Genomic DNA, 18,032 nt, shown 5'->3' with positions numbered 1-18,032 from the left:
CTATTTTCCATAGTGGCCGCACCAGTTTACGTTCCCACCAAACAGCGCCCAAGGTTCCAGTTTCTCCACATCCACGTTTTTAAGAACCGCCATTCACATAAAACGAAGAGAGCCATTTTGAGTCATTTCATTTTATTGAGTTATGCAAAACATCTTGAAACAACAAAGAGGAAGGAAGTGTTACAAGAGGTCAAATAGTCACAATGACGGCACGCAAGAGACCACAGGGTTCAAGTCTTACTATGTGAACTCAACTATTGTGCTGCATGAAAAGAATGCCCTTCCCGCTGGAAGGTGCTTCTACGTTCCCGGGACACCGGGCTCTGGGCTTAGGAGAGCAGACCAGCATCTTAAGAATTTGAATCTAGTTCACCGATGGGAGGCGTCGCTTCCACAATGTACCCATGTATCAAATCATCATGATGCACATTTCTAATATCTCCCAATTTTATTTGCCCATTCTATGTCAATCAAGCCAAGAAACTGGCATTTGGGACCCGTATCAATGATGTTAAACTAAGGGGGGAAGTTCAGAGCAAAAGCAGCTGCTGAGCTAAGAAGAAAAGTATGAAAAATATATCTCTATGAAGGTGGGTATTAGTTACTTTTAGGTTCTAACGAGGCATTTCGCTTAATGCTTGGCGTTGGGAAAAGCCTCGTCAACTGGCGAAAGAGAAACACTCCCCCGCCCGTTAGGGCATCACAGAGTATACATTCTTTACAGGTACACATTTCATCACGTTTTCTTCTCTCTCTGCTAATTACTTAAAAAGCATAAACGAAGCAGTTTCAGCGAAACAAAAGAGAGGCGAACTGACCTGCTGGGCAGTGACAGTGAATGTCCAAAGGGAAAATTTCACACCCACCAAAAAACATAATTTAGGAAGAATACAAACTCTCAAACTGTACCTTGCTCAGTCACCAAACTAAAATAATTAGGCATCACTCTCTAATCCAGAGGTTGCCATTTTCCACTCGGTTATTTTTAAAACATTAAGATCTCTCTTGTTGAATTGAGAACGCATTGAAGGTATTACGGTGCCTTTAAATTTTATGGAAAATTCATTTGTATTTTAAAAAACGGTATCAAACTAGTTGTTTAGGTTTAAAAACTCATGTTAGGACGATAACGGTGAGGGGAGCCTGGGTGGTTCAGTCAGTTAAGCGTCGGACTTCAGCCCAGGTCATGATCTCGAGGTTCGTGGGTTCGAGCTCTGTAGCTCGGAACCTGGAGCCTGCTTTGGATTCTGTGTCTCCCTCTCTCTCTCTCTCTCTCTCTCTCTCAAAAATTAATTAAAACTTAAAAAAAAAAAAGAAATGTAATGGTGAAAGTACCCAGCTTTGGCTGTTTGCTGAAGCACTAAATAGTCTTAGTGGTACAACTGCTAACTATTACGGCTCCAAATCACGGCCCCTTCATTGCAGGCCACCTCGGCAGGATCAAGTGAGTGAATTCATAGCTTTGAGGTTTTATCCTCCAATTCAAGATTTGGGCCTTTTATGAAACACCTGCAGTGTTCTTTGTGTTTAAATATCCAGTCCAAAAAAATGGGCAAATAATTCTGGGCACTAACCTCACACTTGGGAAAAACCGAGACCGTCCATCGTCACGAACTTGTTTCAAAGAACGTGCCGCAAAATTCGAACTTGTCGGAGAATGGACTGCTACGAACGCGAACTGGGAAGCTCTGTCACTTGTCCATCATTTGGAGGATCATTTCACAGCTCAGGTCTTCGTCCAGGCCCTTGTTTCCGACCGCGACGCCTCCGTAACAGACTGGAACCGTCTCTCCCGGGTACTGCTTCACGCTCACAGCAGAGACCTCCTTAGTGGCGTCTTTTGGGGCTGGGGGTGGGGGCGGGGAGGCAGAGTTTTGACAAATTTAAAATAAAGTCCAAAGAATCAGTGCATTTAGATTTTGGAAACAATCCTTTGATTTGTAACCTAGCAGCAAACATTTTAGAAAATGATTCTTTCCATTTATAAGACAGAACAAGTAATCTGATGGGACCTATGGGCGTGAAGTCAGGGGTTTCTGAACCTCAGCCCTCTATGCTTTTAGGGCTGGACCAATTCTCCACTGGGGGCCTGTCCCGTGCGTTGTGGTGTTTGGGGGCACACCTGGCCTCTACCCTCTGGAGGCCAGAAGAACGCTCCTCCTCACTTGGGACACCCAGACACGTTTCCGGGCATGGCCGTACGTCTGCTGGGAAGCAGAAGAGCCCCCAGTGACAGCCGCTGCTGTAGGTTGAGGGCAGATCCTACAGACCCAGATGGTGGCTGAGCCCCTCACCTGTCTCGCCTCAGTGCCCGTGGAACGACTCCACTGAAAGGAAGACAGCCAGCAGCTCTCAGGGCACTCGTCCCTACCGCCAGGGAACTCGGGCAGAGTCGGCTGGGTGCACCCTGTGAGCCGCGCCCAGATCCACAACCAGCCCGCCCACCCTCCTGCGGCTTATAGCCAGCCCAACCCTGGGCGCTTAAAAATAGAAGATCGCTGTAAATCCGAGTATTTTCATCTCTCTCCCTATTTCCCAAATTACTTCCCAAGAACACCCACGGAGAGGCAAAGAGCCCACGCCTACCGAAGCTTTACCTCCTGTCGGTTCAAGGTCATTTGAAGATGTGTTTGCTTGTGGTTTTTTTTGGGGGGGGGGTGGGGAGTGTGGGGAGAGCACGAAGACCGAGTTCTTACGAAGACGAAGACGGAGTTCTTACAAACGCAAAGGAACTGCCACTTGCAAAGACCTACCCTGAACAGCCAGGTGGCCTACAGCTGACCCGCCAGCCCAGCGGAGTAGACGCCAGACCATTATCTGGATAATACAGGTGCGAAACCTTTGATGTGCAAAGTCGTAGTTTTTGCTAACATTAAGCTGGGTTACTCGTTTCAATTCACGCTTTGCTTGGGGGTCCAACAGCTGACCATCCACAATATGAGGGGCGCCTGGGGGGCTCCGTCGGTTAAGCCTCCGACTTTGGCTCAGGTCCTGATCTCACGGCTCGTGAGTTCGAGCCCCGCGTCGGGCTCTGTGCTGACAGCTCGGAGCCTGGAACCTGCTTCGGATTCTGGGTCTCCCTCTGTCTCTGCCCCTCCCCCTGTTCGCGCTCTCTCTCTTTCTCTCTCTCAAAAATAAACATTAAAAAAAGTACGAGAAATGTTTTCATACGCGCCGCGCGTCAAAGTAAACCTGAGAGGGCCTTCCTGTTTCCGTCCTTCTGGAAGGTGAGTTTGCCGGCCAGGCAGCATTCCCAGGTGCCCCTGGTGCCCAGGTGACCTGCTCCAAGTGGTGCTCCTGTTCAAACACCAGCCCGAGCCCCAGCGGGAGGGGGCAGAGATGTGGACCCACTTTTCACCCCTGTGACTTCACTCTTCGTTTATTTCCCGGCCAGTGTCCGGGAGGCTCGGGGTCAGTGCTGGCAGGGGCAGTCAGCCAACCACGGGGGCCTGTGGCCAGCCTGGAGGCTGTGATGCTCTAACTCTGCCCCACTGCAAACAGGTCACGGACCACGGGCGACATTTTCAAAAACCTTTAGTCTGTCCCCAATCATTTGATCTTCTAGGGAAGGCTTATTTGGATGAAATTTGGTCAAAGGTTTTTTTAAGGACTTGGTGTACTAGATAATGAAAAGAAAATACTGCATTTAGGTATGAAGCGGGAGCCAGTGGGCGCCTAATTAACCGGGAAGTCATACATGTGTATGGACGCTTCAGGGTCCGTCCCAGCGGGAGCAAGGATCCCAGCAGCCTGGCCTCTGCATCTCTATACGGTGGTTGGGAGATCTGAGCTGGGTTTCACCTACTTGTCTTGTCCCGTAAAGGGCTATGCTCATTTTTCGATCGTAAGTGGGAATGAATGAACCCTGCTCACGCCAGGCCTGGTGTGGACCCGAGGGCCAGGCCCGCTTTGGAGGGGAGCTCAGTGCGGGTGGGAGCGGGCACTGAAGCAGCAGATAACTGGGACGCTGAGCACCAGGTGGGGGTGTGCAAAGCAGAGGCCCGGGCCTGGGGTGTACGTGAGGCGGGGCGACCTGGTCAAGGGTCAGAGCTGAGATCTTGGGGGTCCGTGGACGAGTTACCAGGAATGCCGGGCAAAGGAGAGGGTGAGTCTGGCCTGGCTGGGGTGGGGGGACCAGTATGGCTGGCTGCCTGGGAGGGCGGGGAGCGGCTGGCCACACCCAAGGCCCCGTCTTCAGAGCGCTGGTGCACAGAGAAGGGGTTCAGGTGGTGGGCCGCGAGGATGGGGGACAGGTGCTGACACGAGGTCCCGGACCTGGGGAGACAGGTGGACCCGGTCCACGGCAGCGGGGGAGGCAGCTGCCTGGGTGCCCTGGCTTCCAACACTAGTGGGGATCAGGCCTGCAGGAGAGAACGAGGCTGAGGGTGGGGGCGGGGGCAGCGGCGGGGTGTCAAGACTTCAGTTTTAGACGAACTGGGTTTGAGACAGCAGAGGGGAGACGCTCACGAGGCAGCAGGACATCCGCTCCCACCCTCTGGAGGCTACGTGGGGGCTGCAGTCCCAGACCACCAGTGACCTGCCACGGGAGAGGGTGAGAGTCATGTATGCAGGTGTGGACGTGATACGGAGGTGGACCGAAGGTGAGAAAAACCGTGGGGAGGAGAAGAGGAGAAGGCGAGGTGGCTGGAGAAGCCAGAGGAAATTCCAGAAGGATGGATGCCTGTTGAGCAAGCAAGAGGGGAGAGGGTCAAGAGGGGGACCAGTCGGTGGCCCTATGGCTGCAGCAGGGAGAGGCCAGCGGGACGTGGTCACAGGGAGCCCCTGGTGACCCCAGTGGTGTGCTGGGGCCGGAGCCAGATGGAGGGACCCGGGAGGGGTGGGGGCGAGTCCGTGGTGAACGTGATGGGAGTTCTGTGGACCAGGAGGGGTGGGCGTCGGGCGGGGGTTCGTTTCTCCTTAGGCCTCTCGTGTGTGTTCCAGGCTGGCAGGCAGGCAGGCAGGAGGGGGAGGGGAAGTGTGGAGTCGGGAGCGGGGACAGGGTCACCGCGGGGCCTCACACCTGGGACAGGAGGGGCGGTGGCGCTCCTCGGGGAAACCACGGAAGGTGGTATTCATGACACCGTCAGTTTTATATCCATGCTGTGACCGTCACTTCTCTTCTGGGTCCCCCCCCCCAAGCACCGTGGGCTGACCTGTCCCTGCTGCTGGAGAAGCCAGGAGCTGGTGGAGGAGGGCTGGAGCTCTGGCCCCCGGTAGGAAGACTCAGGAACACTGAGGAAGGCCTGAGCAGGTTGCAGAGCCCAGGTCAGGAGAACTCCAGCCCGGCTGTCCACGTTCCAAGCACCATGCGTAACTGCTTAGTACAAGTATATCTCAAACGGCGCATGGGATATACTCACGCTGAACGCGTATTCACTGTTTACCCGGAATTCGAATTGGGCCGGGCCATTCCCTTATCGTACCAGGTGACTCTGAGGTAGGGAAAGGGCTGACTGCCACCCGCGGGAACATTCGCTGCTCGAGGATTGGGGCTGGGGTCAAAACACAGGGGATTCCAGAATAAGGAGGCCACGCAAACGTTTTCCGTTTGTTTTTGCGGGAAGGTCGTGTGGTCTCAGTCTAGGGTCTCTCCAGTTCTAGGATCCTCATGAAGGGAATAGAGGACGTAAACGGAACGCCTGCCCGGAGCACTAGGTCTGTCCCCTCGTGGAGCAGAACTTCTTAGAGGGCAGGCTGGACTCAGACCCATTTTGCTCTAACCTGGGAACCCACGTCGGCTCCCGGAGGCCAGACGATAAAGACTGTGATGCCCAGAGCGACCCCCCAAAAAGATACGTCCACATCCTAACCCCTGAAAGCTGTGAATGTGACCTTACGCCTTTGAAGATACGATGAAGTTAAGGGTCTCAAGAACAGATCATCCTAGCTTTCAGGCAGGCTCTACATCCGGTGACAAGTGTCCTTAGAAAGACAACGAGAGACAGAAGAGGGAGGAAAGCCGTGCAAAGACACAGGCAGAGACTGGAGGGATGTGGCCATGGGCCGAGAGACCCCGGGAGCCACCAGAAGCTGGGAGAGGCAGGAAGGCATCGCTCCAGAACCTTCAGGAGGAAGACAACCTTTTCCGACACCTCGAGTTGGGACTTCCGGGCCCCAGAGCTAGGAGACGGTGAGCCTGTGATGCTCTGAGACACTCAGCGCATGGCCATTTGCTGTAGCAGCCCCAGGACACGCACATGACGCCCCAGAAGTTCCACCAGGCAGAGGTGACAGGCCACCGGCTTCCAGAGGAGGGCGGCCTTCAGCCTCGCTAGACTGTCTGCCAGGAACCCCGGTGACGAGAGCCGTGGACGCCTCCTGGGGCTCTCTGCACCTGCACGAGTAATCGCTTCCACTTTGCCAATGACCCAGAGGGGGCAAACTGAAGTTCAACACCTGCCCGAGGTGGCAGGGAGCGGCCACAGGGCTGGGCCCAGGACCTTTCGGGGACAGGCACTTAGGGCTTCTGGGTGAATCCCCTGCACGGGACCATTCAGCACCCGGGAAGCAATAACATGGAGATCACTCTCAAATTAAAACCCAGTTTGTTCAAAATGAGTTACCGTCTTCCTTTCCTGCCTCTTTCAGGACGGCCAGCTTTCTCCTCTTCACTCTTCTCACTTTGCCCGAGGCGGCCGGCTTTCCCTGGCCCGCGTCACACTTCGCAGAATGTCTCTGCATATTATTCTGTCGGCGAGACGACACAGAGCACACGGGAGTCAGCATCACCGGCGGAATGTCATTTCAAATTCCACAGTTAGAGACCCGGGTACGGGAAAATGGGGCAACATGTACCTGGTAGAGTCTCGCACAATAAAAGGTGGCTTTTAGGGGCCCCCGGGGGGCTCAGTCAGTTGAGCATCTGACTTCGTCTCAGGTCAGGATCTCGCAGTTCCTGAGTTCGAGCCCCGTGTCGGGCTCTGTGCTGACAGCTCGGAGCCTGAAGCTTGTTTCAGATTCTGTGTCTCCCTCTCTCTCTCTGACCCTCCCCCGTTCACGCTCTGTCTCTCTCTCGAAAATAAATAAGCATTAAAAAAAATTTTTTTAATAAAATAAAAGGGGACCCCTCTGTTGTGTTTAGGTCTAGCCAAATTTTTTTTTATCATAGAGGTCAATGAGAAGACAAAATCTGTTCTTCTAGAATGTGTCCCCTGTCCAAAGTGAGGTTTGATGTTGAGCCAGAAATTCAATAGATTGTCAATTTTAAGAAAATATGTAACATACCATGTATATTTTACTGGCCTGCCAGCTCCTCTCCTGATCTAACATGCATGGGGTTATTTTTTTAATGTCTGTTTATTTTGAAAGAGGAGGGAGTGCCCAAGCAGGGGAGGAGCAGAGAGGGAGAGAGAGAGAGAATCCCAATGTGTGCTCTGAGCACACAGCCTGACTTGGGGTTCGATCTCACAAACTGTAAGATCACGACCTCAGCCGAAAACGAGAATTGAACACTTAACCGACGGAGTCACATGGTCACTTGCCCCCACAAGGGGTACCTGAATGTAGATACAACACTCAGAATGAAAAGGGAAGTCAGAGATTTCTGGGTCAAGACTATTCACCAATGTATTCTTACATGCGAACACTTAGGATGGTTTAAATTAAGCTAGAAATTTTTCATCGTTTGGATAGTTCATATGCTAAAGTAAGATACTGCTACGTGCCATTCAACTTGGTGATTATATAAAACCTCCCCCCTAATTTCCACTTCAGCTTCAGTGGGTGCTCCACTGGACCGTCCTGGTTTATGGGCCGAAGGGGAAGGATTCACGTGTAAGGAGAAGGAGGATGTTACAGGTCATTTAAATTGGTTCCCTTCCGGGTGGGAAAACAATGACCCAAGGGTTCAATCCAGCTGGCCAACTGGATTTTGTAAAGCAAGTTTTCTGGAAGACTGCCGTGTCTATTCATTTACGAATTGTCCGTCTATAGCTGTTTTGGGGGCTCCAACAGACTTGAGCAGTTGGGCCAGAAGATGGTCTGCGAAGCTGAAAATATTACTACCGGCCCCGTACAGAAGAACGCTGTCCAGTCCCTGGGTTTATATGACGACCGTGCACAAACTAAGCCTTCGGGGGCCACAGATTCGAGACTATGACGACAACAATGGCCCCTTCCCCAGCCAAGCACACACACACACGTGCACACACACACCACCTTCCCCCAAATGCATGAGGCTCCTGGCTAACGACTCCGGGCGTCGGTTTTGGATTAATAAGCAAAAACACGTCTAGCCTTTAAACAGTAAATGGGCTAAGATTTTAAGTAAACCGATATGACGTTTAGATTAGTTGCGACTCAGAGGGCAGAGCGATAGGACAGACATGTGTCAGAGGAATGTTTCTCAAGAGAGGAGGGAGCGAGCGTTTGGAACCCAGGGCACGGGTCCTTTACTGGGGAGGCAGGGGGCCTTGCCCTATGACATTCAGGCACGGAGATACACTTGCCTGTTGCGTGTTAAAGAATGGAAGTTTGCGAGTGATTGACTTTCTAGAAATTAAATTGGATTCAAATGTCCCGAGAGGCGCTTATTTATTTTTAAAGACTTCATATTTCAAAGCAGACTTAGGTTCATGGCGCGTCTGGGAGGGAGGTCAGAGATTTCCCTTATCCTCCTGCCCCCACCGGCACAGCCTCCCCCGCCCCGTTATCAGCACCCCCACCAGAACCGGGGGTACATTTGTTACAACCTGATGAACTTCCTTGGACACGTCATAATCGCCCAAAGTCCACGGTTTACACGAGGGTTCCTTCTTGGTGTTGTTCATTCTGTGCATTTGGACAAACGTATAATGGCAAGCATCTACTGTTCTGGTATCACACAGGTTGGTTTCACCGCCTTAAAAAACCCTCCGCGCTCCATGTGTTCATCCCTGCTCCCCCACCCCTGGAAACCACGATCTTTTTACCGTCTCCACAGGTCTGCTTGTTCCAGAACGTCGCATCATTGGAATCATAGCGCATACCCTTTCCAGATTGGCTTCGTTCACTTAGTGATACGCGCTTAAGGTTCCTCTCTGTCTTCATGGCTGCATGGCTGCATGGCTGCATGGCTCGTTTCTTCTCAGCCCTGGATAACACTCCATCGTCTGGATGGACCACGGTTCACTTATCCATCACCTACTGGAAGGCGTCTTGGCTGCTTCCGACTTTTGCCAGTTAGGAATAAAGCTGCTACAAACACCTACGTGTGGGTTTCTGTGTGGATTTACGTTTTCTACTCCTTCAGGTGAACAGGAGTGTGAGTGCGGGACCGTACGGTAAGACTACGTTTGGTTTTGTAAGAAACCATCAAACTCTTCCCAAGAGGCCGTGCCACCTCGCATTCCCACCAGCAACGAATGAGAGCTTGTGCTGTTCACATCCTCGCCGACATCTGGGGTCGTCAGGGTTCCTGATTTGGGCCATTTTGATAGGTACGTGGTGGGGTCTCGTCCTAACTACATTTCCCTGATGACGTACGACGCGGAGCATCTTTTCGCGGGCTTATCTGCCACCGGTGCGTCTTCTCGGGTGAGGGGTCTGTATGTAACAACGTCCCCGGCCCATTTGTTAACCGGGGTGTCTGTTCCCTTAGGATTTTAAGTTTTAAGAGCTCTTTGTGTATTCTGGACGACAGTCCTTCATCAGAGGTGACTTTGGCATATATTTTCTCCCTGTCTGTGGCGTGTCTTCTCCAATCAGAAATTGTTCAGTTTATTTTATTTTTAATTTTTTTAACTGTTTTTATTACTGAGAGACAGAGAGAGACAGAGCACGAGTGGAGCAGAGACACAGAATCCGAAGCAGGCTCCAGGTTCCGAGCTGTCAGCACAGAGCCCGACGCGGGGCTCAAACTCACAAACCGCGAGATCATGACCCAAGGCGAAGTCGGACGCCCAACCGACTGAGCCACCCAGGCGCCCCAGAAATTGTTCATTTTAGTGAAGGCCAGCTCATCCATGATTTCTGTCATGGAGGGTGCCTTTGGTATTATCTGTGAAAAGTCGTCACCACATCCAGGGTCATCTAGATTTTCTCTTATGTTACCCTCAGGAGTTTTATAGCCTTGCATTTCGCATTTAGGTCTGTGACCCATTTTTTAAAATGCTTATTTATTTTGAGGTGGGAGAGAGACAGAATCCCAAGCAGGCTCCATGGTGACGGTACAGAGCACGACACAGGGCTCGAACTCACAAACCGTGAGATCATGACTTGAGCTGAAGCCAAGAGTCGGACGCTTAACTCACTGAGCCGCCCTGGCGCCCTGGTCTGTAACCATTTTGAATTAATTTTTGCGAAAGGCATAAGGTCTCGGTCTAGGGTTTTGTTTTTTTTTTTTTTTTTTCCACGTGGATTCAAGTTCCTCCAGTACGTTGGCTGAAAAGGTGGTATTTTGTCCATTGCATCACCTTTGCTCCTTGGTCAGAGATCGGCAGACTGTGTTCACAGGGTCTGTCTGGGCTCTCTGCTCCATCCATGTGTCTGGTCTTTCACTAACACACCCTGCTGTGATTACTCTAGCTTTATTTTTTTTTTTTTAATTTTTTTTAACGTTTGTTCATCTTTGAGAGAGAGAGAGAGACAGAGCGTGAGCGGGCAAGGGGCAGAGAGAGGGAGACACAGAATGCAAAGCAGGCTCCAGGCTCGGAGCTGTCACCACAGAGCCCGACACGGGCCTCAAACTCACGGACCGTGAGATCGTGACCTGAGCCGAAGTCGGACGCTCCACCGACTGAGGCCCCCAGGGGCCCCAACGGCCTCTCCTATTTCAAATCCCACCAGCAACGGAGGAGGGCTCCAATTCTTACAATATTTCAAGCTTTTTTTGTTATTATTATATTTGTTACGGTGATCAGTGATCAGCTATCACCGTTTGCCGAAAGCTCTGGTGGTCACCATTTGTCAGCCGTGAAGTATTTTTAAATTACGATACATGCTTTTTTTAAGGCATGTTGTTATTGGACACTTAATGGACTACAGCACAGCATCATCGTAGCTTTCGTATGCCCCGGGAAACCAAACCATTCTTTTGACTCACTTTATTGTGACGTTTGCTTTACTGCAATATCTCAATCTGCAATATCTCCGAGGGATGTCTGTGTTCTAGATCCAAGTCCCCATGCGCTCTCTTGAATGCGAGGAAAACTTTCAAGACTGCTGACCGTTTGCTCTGAGGAATTCTATGAGGCCGACTCTCCACCCCTTCTCTGTTTTCTTATTCTTCCCGCCAAAAGGCAGAATCTTTCCAATGTTGACCCTTGACAATGCTAAGTCTGTATGAATGCTGTTTTCGGACTATTGTCACAACTTGTATTTGAAATTTTGAACTAAGAGTATTAACACTCTGGAATTACGTCACTACACTACCCAGAAAAACACAGAGAGAAAAGGTATAAAGCTTTCCCCACAAAAACAGTCAACTACAGATAATTCAGAACTTTTATGAAGTGAGCCTGGAGCATATACACTGTCTAGAGATCTGGCTCATCATCTGTGGTATTTTTTTCAATGCCCACGAATTCTGTGACACTCTTTCTTTCAAGGGGAACTTCATCCCCCACCTCTTGGGTGTGGGCTGGACCTAGTGATTTGCTTCTTTTTTGAAGTTTTTAATGTTCATTACCTTATTTTGAGAGAAAGAGAGAGATCGAGAGCGTGCACAAGCTGGGGAGGGGCAGAAAGAGAGAGACAGAGAAAATCCCAACCAGACTCCACACCATCAGTGCAGAGCCCGCTGCGGGGCTCGAAGTCCCGAACCGCGAACCACAAGATCGTGACCTGAGCCAGTCGGTCGCTTAACCGACCGAGACACCAGGGCACCCCTAGTGATTCATCTCTAATGAACAGAGGTAATGGGTCACTTTAAAAAGTAGGTGACAAAAGTCACAGTGGCCTCCCCCTTGCTCCCTCTCGCCTACTCTGGGTCATGAGACCCCTCGAGCAGCCCAATGGAATGGTCCACGTGGTGAGGAACTGAAGACCCTTGCCAACAGCCATGGGAGGGCGCCATCTTGGGAGTGGACATCCTGATGACATCCTGACGGTAACCTCCTGAGAGACGATGAAGCAGACCCACCGAGCCGAGCCCCTCCCAAATTCCTGACCCACTGAAAGTGTGAGGAAATAAATGTTGTTTTAAGCCACTAAGTTTCGAAACGATTTGTCATATGGCAACAGATCACTCACACAGCACCTAAAGAGAGTAACGCCGAAGAGTAAACGCATCTCTTAGCAGAGTACCAACAATACTATTTGAAGAACGTCTCTGAGACATTTCGAAAATTGCATTCTCTCTGGGAAACAGCCTAAATCTAATTCACAGGAACAATGTTAAAATGTTACATTTAAGAGCAGTGGTTCTTGTGGACTCCAGGGAGTATGAGAATTCTCTAAAACCATTTGCAAGGTTTTGTTTGTAGAGCCGTCTTTTTTCATGGAAAGGGGAGACCACACTTTCATACGATTTGCAAGAGCTTTGTGACTCCAAACAAACGAATAACCACTTCCCCAAGGCCAGGCAGATGCCGTCTTAAGCCCCGGCAAGTTTCTATAATTGGGTTTAAACTCCCTGAGTGTGTCAGAGCCTGTGAAACAGAGGACTCTTTGCAAGAAGTAAGGTTTACTGTGAGTTAAGTGAGCTTACCCAGCGGGAGAAGCCTTTGCTACACTTGGGGCATTGGTAAACAGTCGGGATGAAGTCTGCATCATGGTATTTCCTGAAGTGCACATTTAGAAGTTGCTTCTGTCGGAAACATTTATTGCACGAGACGCAGGTAAATGGTTTCTCTCCGGTGTGGGTACGTATGTGAACGGTCATATGGCGTTCCTAGGAGAGAAGGGGAGGGAAATGAGAGGTTTAATATTTACAGGGGTTTTGTTTTTAGTCCTTGACGTTATTTCTTATACACCTTTTTCCCTCCCTAAGGATGAATGCGTGATTACAAAAAATGATGGCACACACAATGTCAATGTGGTTAGTGATGCGGGCAGCACGGTCTGGCTATCTAGGAAACAAACTTGTCCACCATCAGGCCACTGACGAGGGCCTCGCGGGTCCCACAGCCCCTCAGGGAATGTGGTAGAACATTCCTTCGGGAGGGAAACGATAATCATTTGTCCCTCCAAGAGGCCTCATGGACTAGCAGCCCTTCTTCTAGAACTATCTGCAATGACCCGAGTTTACAAAGGGCAGAAGGAACCTGCAAACTTAAAATCTAACATCAGAGTTTCAATTCCATGGCTATTTGGCATTGGAAGTACATTACGCCTCTTACCTTCCTGATAAGTATTAGGACAAACCTTAATATCCATTTAAAAGCATAAAGCTGATAATAACTGTTCTTAGCAAAGAAATAATTAGGAATTTTAACTAAGATTGACCCAAGTAAATAACCTGGAGAAGCTGGGGCACCTGGATGGCTCAGTCGGTTAAGCATCTGACTCTTGGTTTCCGCTCAGGTCATGATGACACCGTTCGTGAGTTCAAGCCCCGTGTCAGGCTCTGCACTTAGTGTGGAGCCTGCTTGGGATTCTCTCTCTCCCTCTCTCTGCCCCTCCTCCGTTCTCTCTCTTTCTTTCTCTCTCTCTCTCAAATAAATAAGTAAGCTTTAAAAAATTTTGGAGAAGCATGACAAAAATATATATAAAGTCAAGCGAAAGTACCCATTTTATTTGTTTTATTTAAAATGCTATGACTGGGGCGCCTGGGTGGCTCAGTCAGTTGGGCGACCGACTTCGGCTCAGGCCATGATCTCACAGTCCGTGAGTTCGAGCCCCGCGTCGGGCTCTGTGCTGACAGCTCAGAGCCTGGAGCCCGTTTCAGATTCTCTGTCTCCCTCTCTCTCTGCCCCTCCTCTGTTCATGCTCTGTCTCTCTCTCTGTCTCAAAAATAAACGTTAAAAAAAAAAAATTAAAAAAAAATGCTTTGACCATGCAGAGGAAACACACACCCACTTCTATGTTACTGTTCATAACCAAACTATATTCCTACAAGGTTTTCTCTTGGGGGTGCTCTCTTCCCACACGTCTTGCCTCCAGCCCCCTTCCAGGACAGCGTGGCCTTGGTGGGACCTTGACTTTCAACGTGGGACTGAGCGATGGTGTCCTGGGACGGAGGGTGAGAGGAAAGACATGTGGGGAAGAGGGTCCTTTTAGTACTCCATTACATGAAAATTCATTGATCTTATACTTTTTTTTTAAATTTTTTTTTCAATGTTTACTTATTTTTGGGACAGAGAGAGGCAGAGCATGAACGGGGGAGGGGCAGAGAGAGAGGGAGACACAGAATCGGAAACAGGCTCCAGGCTCTGAGCCATCAGCTCAGAGCCCGACGCGGGGCTCGAACTCACGGACCGCGAGATCGTGACCTGAGCTGAAGTTGGACGCCTAACCGACTGAGCCACCCAGGCGCCCCGATCTTATACTTTGAGTGAATATTCTATCTATGCATGATTTTCTAAAATAACAGACTGGTCATTTGGAAAACTATCAGTTTACCGAGTTATGGAGGGCTTCTAAACGTTGTCACACTTCACTACATAAGAAAATGCTTTCTTTTTTTTTTTAAAAATTTTTTTTTTTTCAACGTTTTTTATTTATTTTTGGGACAGACAGAGACAGAGCATGAACGGGGGAGGGGCAGAGAGAGAGGGAGACACAGAGTCGGAAACAGGCTCCAGGCTCCGAGCCATCAGCCCAGAGCCCGACGCGGGGCTCGAACTCACGGACCGCGAGATCGTGACCTGGCTGAAGTCGGACGCTTAACCGACTGCGCCACCCAGGCGCCCCGAAAATGCTTTCTTAAAATCACTCCCATCTCATTAGAGAAGTCTTCAAGTGTCAGAAAGTTTGTCAAGCTCATGGTGGTGGATGTACAGATTTCTAATTGTAATTTCCTCCTGACAGATGGGATTGTATCTCTGGCAACCACATTTTCCTTGAAGTGACGGACTCACTTCATTTACTTTTTTTTTTTAATGTTTATTTATTTTTGACAGAGAGAGAGAGAGAGAGAGAGAGAGAGAGAGAGCATGAGCGGGGGAGGGGCAGAGAGAGAGGGAGACACAGAATCCGAAGCAGGCTTCAGGCTCCGAGCTGTCAGCACAGAGCCTGACGCGGGGTGCAAACTCACAGACCGTGAGATCATGACCTGAGCCGAAGTCGGACGCTCAACCGACTGAGCCACCCAGGCACCCCTCACTTCATTTACTTTCAAGAAAAAGGCACTGCATGTTGCCAAATGTCCAATGACTGAAGCAGGAGAGTTTGCCTATCTCTTGTTCTCCCAAGTGAAAACAGCGGTTCACGAAAAAAGTGGCTAGTTGGGCTGGCAACTCACACAATGCCACAGGTGATTCCCTGCAGACAGGTGCTGTGCTTTGGAAGACAGCACAGGGGCTCTGTTATTCAAAGATGAGTAACTAGGGGCACCTGGGTGGCTCAGTCAGTTAAGCGTCCAACTTTGGCTCAGGTCATGATCTCAGGTTCATGAGTTCGAGCCCCGTGTTGGGCTCTGTGCTGACAGCTGGGAGCCTGGAGCCTGCTTTGGATTCTGTGTCTCCCTCTCTCTCTGCCCCCACCCACTCACACTCTTTCTCCCTCCCTCAAAAATAAATAAACATCAAAAAAAGAAAAAAAAAGATGAGTATCCTGGGTCAAGACTGAATGAAGCTGAGAACTGTTACTCTCTATCAAGGACATTCTTAAGTAAAACCACCCTTCACTTTTGCGGCTGTGCGTGAAGGTGAAGAACACAGCAGACGCCAGACCAGCCTGGGGTGACTGCTCTGCTTGTTCTCAGTCACCTCTGCTGCTGTGGCGCCTTCACGGCCGATGTCAACACGGTGAAAAGGGCAAATAATGTATCGGCATGAATCAGTCATCTAACGACAAGAACTTTGATCTTTCGGCCCCGACTGGCTGCAGGGACCTCCAGGGGTCTGTAAACCACACTTTGACGAAGTGCTGCTTTCAAGTATTGGCTCACGGCTGCTTTCGGGTTATTCTGAACCGTCTCTCTCACCAAAGCATGATCTTTTTTTTTCACGATTTTCAAAGCGATGGGGAACCCCAACCCTCCCTCCCTCCGTACACCACTGCCTCCCGCCGCCTCCCCAAACTGGCTGAAACCGAGTACCTGCTTGCAGGCATAAGAGCAGTATTCACACTTGAACCTTTTCTCATTTTTATGGGTTTTCTGGTGCTGAACGAGGGCGTAGCGTTCGTGGAAGACGGCGGTACAGTAACGGCACTTCATTTCCGTGGCTTTGTAAGTATGCAGGTTGCGCAAGTGGACACCTAGAATAGTTACAGAACGTTATACGGCAGAACGGTGTTCGGTCAGCTACTCTCCCCTCCCCTCTGAGTCAGGGCTTCTAGACCTCAGCGCTATGGAGCTGGTTTCTTCTTGGTGGGGTGGGCGGGGGGGGGGGCGTGTCCTGGGCACTGAGAATATTTAGATTCCAGTTAAGATTCCTTTCCTCCCCAGCTGTGACAACCAAAATGCCTCCAGATACTGCCAAGTGTCTCTCAGGGAACGAAGCCATTCCCTGCTGGGTGCTGTGCAGCACTGCTCAGAGGGAACCACAGGCTGCCAAGCCCAGGAATTACTCTTTTGACGTGGATTTCAATGTCACTTAAGGCACGGCACGTCCCACCTATTGTGTTCATTTAACAAAGCGCCTTGAGAACCTTATCAGCGAGGCGTGGGCAGGTTTTTAGGATAGCCTTACGGTGGTTTTACATAACAAAGACACAACCTCTGGATTTTAACTGAAAAAAAAAAAAAAAAAAGTCCAAGTGTCGTGTTAAGAGTCAATGCCCTGTTTTTGCCTCTGTCCTAACGCATGCAGGACTTGCGGTAAGGTCTGATTGGACACGCTCTGGAATAATTTCTGCTGAATGGAGTCTGAAGCACGGTGGTTTGTGATCCTTTGTGTAAGAGGCCAAGCAAAAAGGGACAGCTGGCGGGGGTGCACCCTAGTCGTGCTGTCTCAGGCATGTAAGAGTCTGATTTCTCCCACAGCGGCAGGAAGGGAGACTTCACTCGCTCACAAAGCATCTTACAGGGGTCCATGGGGAGGGCCACCTGCTGAAAGGAGATGTAACCTACATCACTCCGTCGAGCTGTCAGAGACTTGTTTCCTTTCTCGGCAACAGGCTTGTGACCCTTGTGCCCTACAAAGTCCCACGGGGCTGTGTTTTGTGGCATGCCGGTAACTCCAGTAACGTTGACAGAATGTTCTAGATTTTTAAAAGTTAAAGCTTCTTGGGGCACCTGGGTGGCTCAGTCGGTTGAGCGTCCGACTTCAGCTCAGGTTGTGATCTCGCGGTTCGTGGGTTCGAGTGCCGAGTCAGCTCTGTGCTGACAGCTAGCTCAGAGCCTGGAGCCTGCTTCGGATTCTGTCTCTCTCCCTCTCTCTGTCCCCCCGTACTTTCTCTATCTCAAAAATTAATAAAATGTAAAAAAAAACTTCAAAAAAAAATTTTAAAGCTTCATTAAACACCCTCACCCTTTCAGAAATGTTTTCCAAACAGTGCACCTCGTCTCCAGGGTTTTCTCCGGGCAAACCGGCGACTTGTACATCTGCTAACGTGTTTTGAGCATCACAACGTTACATACTTTGGAAAGAGAAAGAAGTTCACGGAAAATGGGAAGCCCAGGGACCCCGAGACAAAGCAGGGATGCTCATTCGCTGACGGCTGTGCCCACCACGACCCCACTGCTGAACATGCCTGGTTTTCCCTGCGGGCAGGGTAAAACCCCGAGTCCTAACCCTGGCATTTGGAGTCGCTTGCGGCGGGTTCTGTGGTGTTTTGTGCCACAAAGGGGACGTAACCATGTCACAATAAAGGATTTCAGGCCCTGGCTGGCCTCCTTTGCTGAAGGGAGTTCCTTAAGGGGAGGACTGGTTTTGGTCCTCACTTTTGCCACTTCGGCCGCCAGAACTTTTGAGGATTACAGCAAGAGCCTAGGAAAATTCTGCGGAGCATCACTGGTGGGGACATTAACAGAGTCAGAACCTATAACGAGGCCACCTGCGGGCTCCCTG

The 18,032-nt window shown here is 50.2% G+C and overlaps 1 protein-coding gene across 1 annotated transcript in view; it reads right to left on the bottom strand.

The window, feature by feature from the left end:
• Positions 1–1,272: 1,272 nt before the first annotated feature.
• Positions 1,273–18,032, bottom strand: part of CTCFL (CCCTC-binding factor like) — a 28,367-nt gene continuing 11,607 nt past the window's right edge. The window contains exons 8-11 of the mRNA XM_047853163.1: positions 16,118–16,278; positions 12,626–12,808; positions 6,564–6,687; positions 1,273–1,846 (exon numbers count right to left, since the gene is read on the bottom strand). Of these exons, the coding sequence (XP_047709119.1) occupies positions 1,692–1,846; positions 6,564–6,687; positions 12,626–12,808; positions 16,118–16,278 (623 nt within the window). The 3' untranslated portion in view covers positions 1,273–1,691. The remainder of the gene's footprint in view (positions 1,847–6,563; positions 6,688–12,625; positions 12,809–16,117; positions 16,279–18,032) is intronic.

Source organism: Prionailurus viverrinus, chromosome A3, assembly GCF_022837055.1.
Source record: "Prionailurus viverrinus isolate Anna chromosome A3, UM_Priviv_1.0, whole genome shotgun sequence".
Taxonomy (NCBI): Eukaryota; Metazoa; Chordata; class Mammalia; order Carnivora; family Felidae; genus Prionailurus; species Prionailurus viverrinus.
Note: the sequence above shows the minus strand (reverse complement) of the source record. Positions and strands in the feature narration are given on the sequence as shown.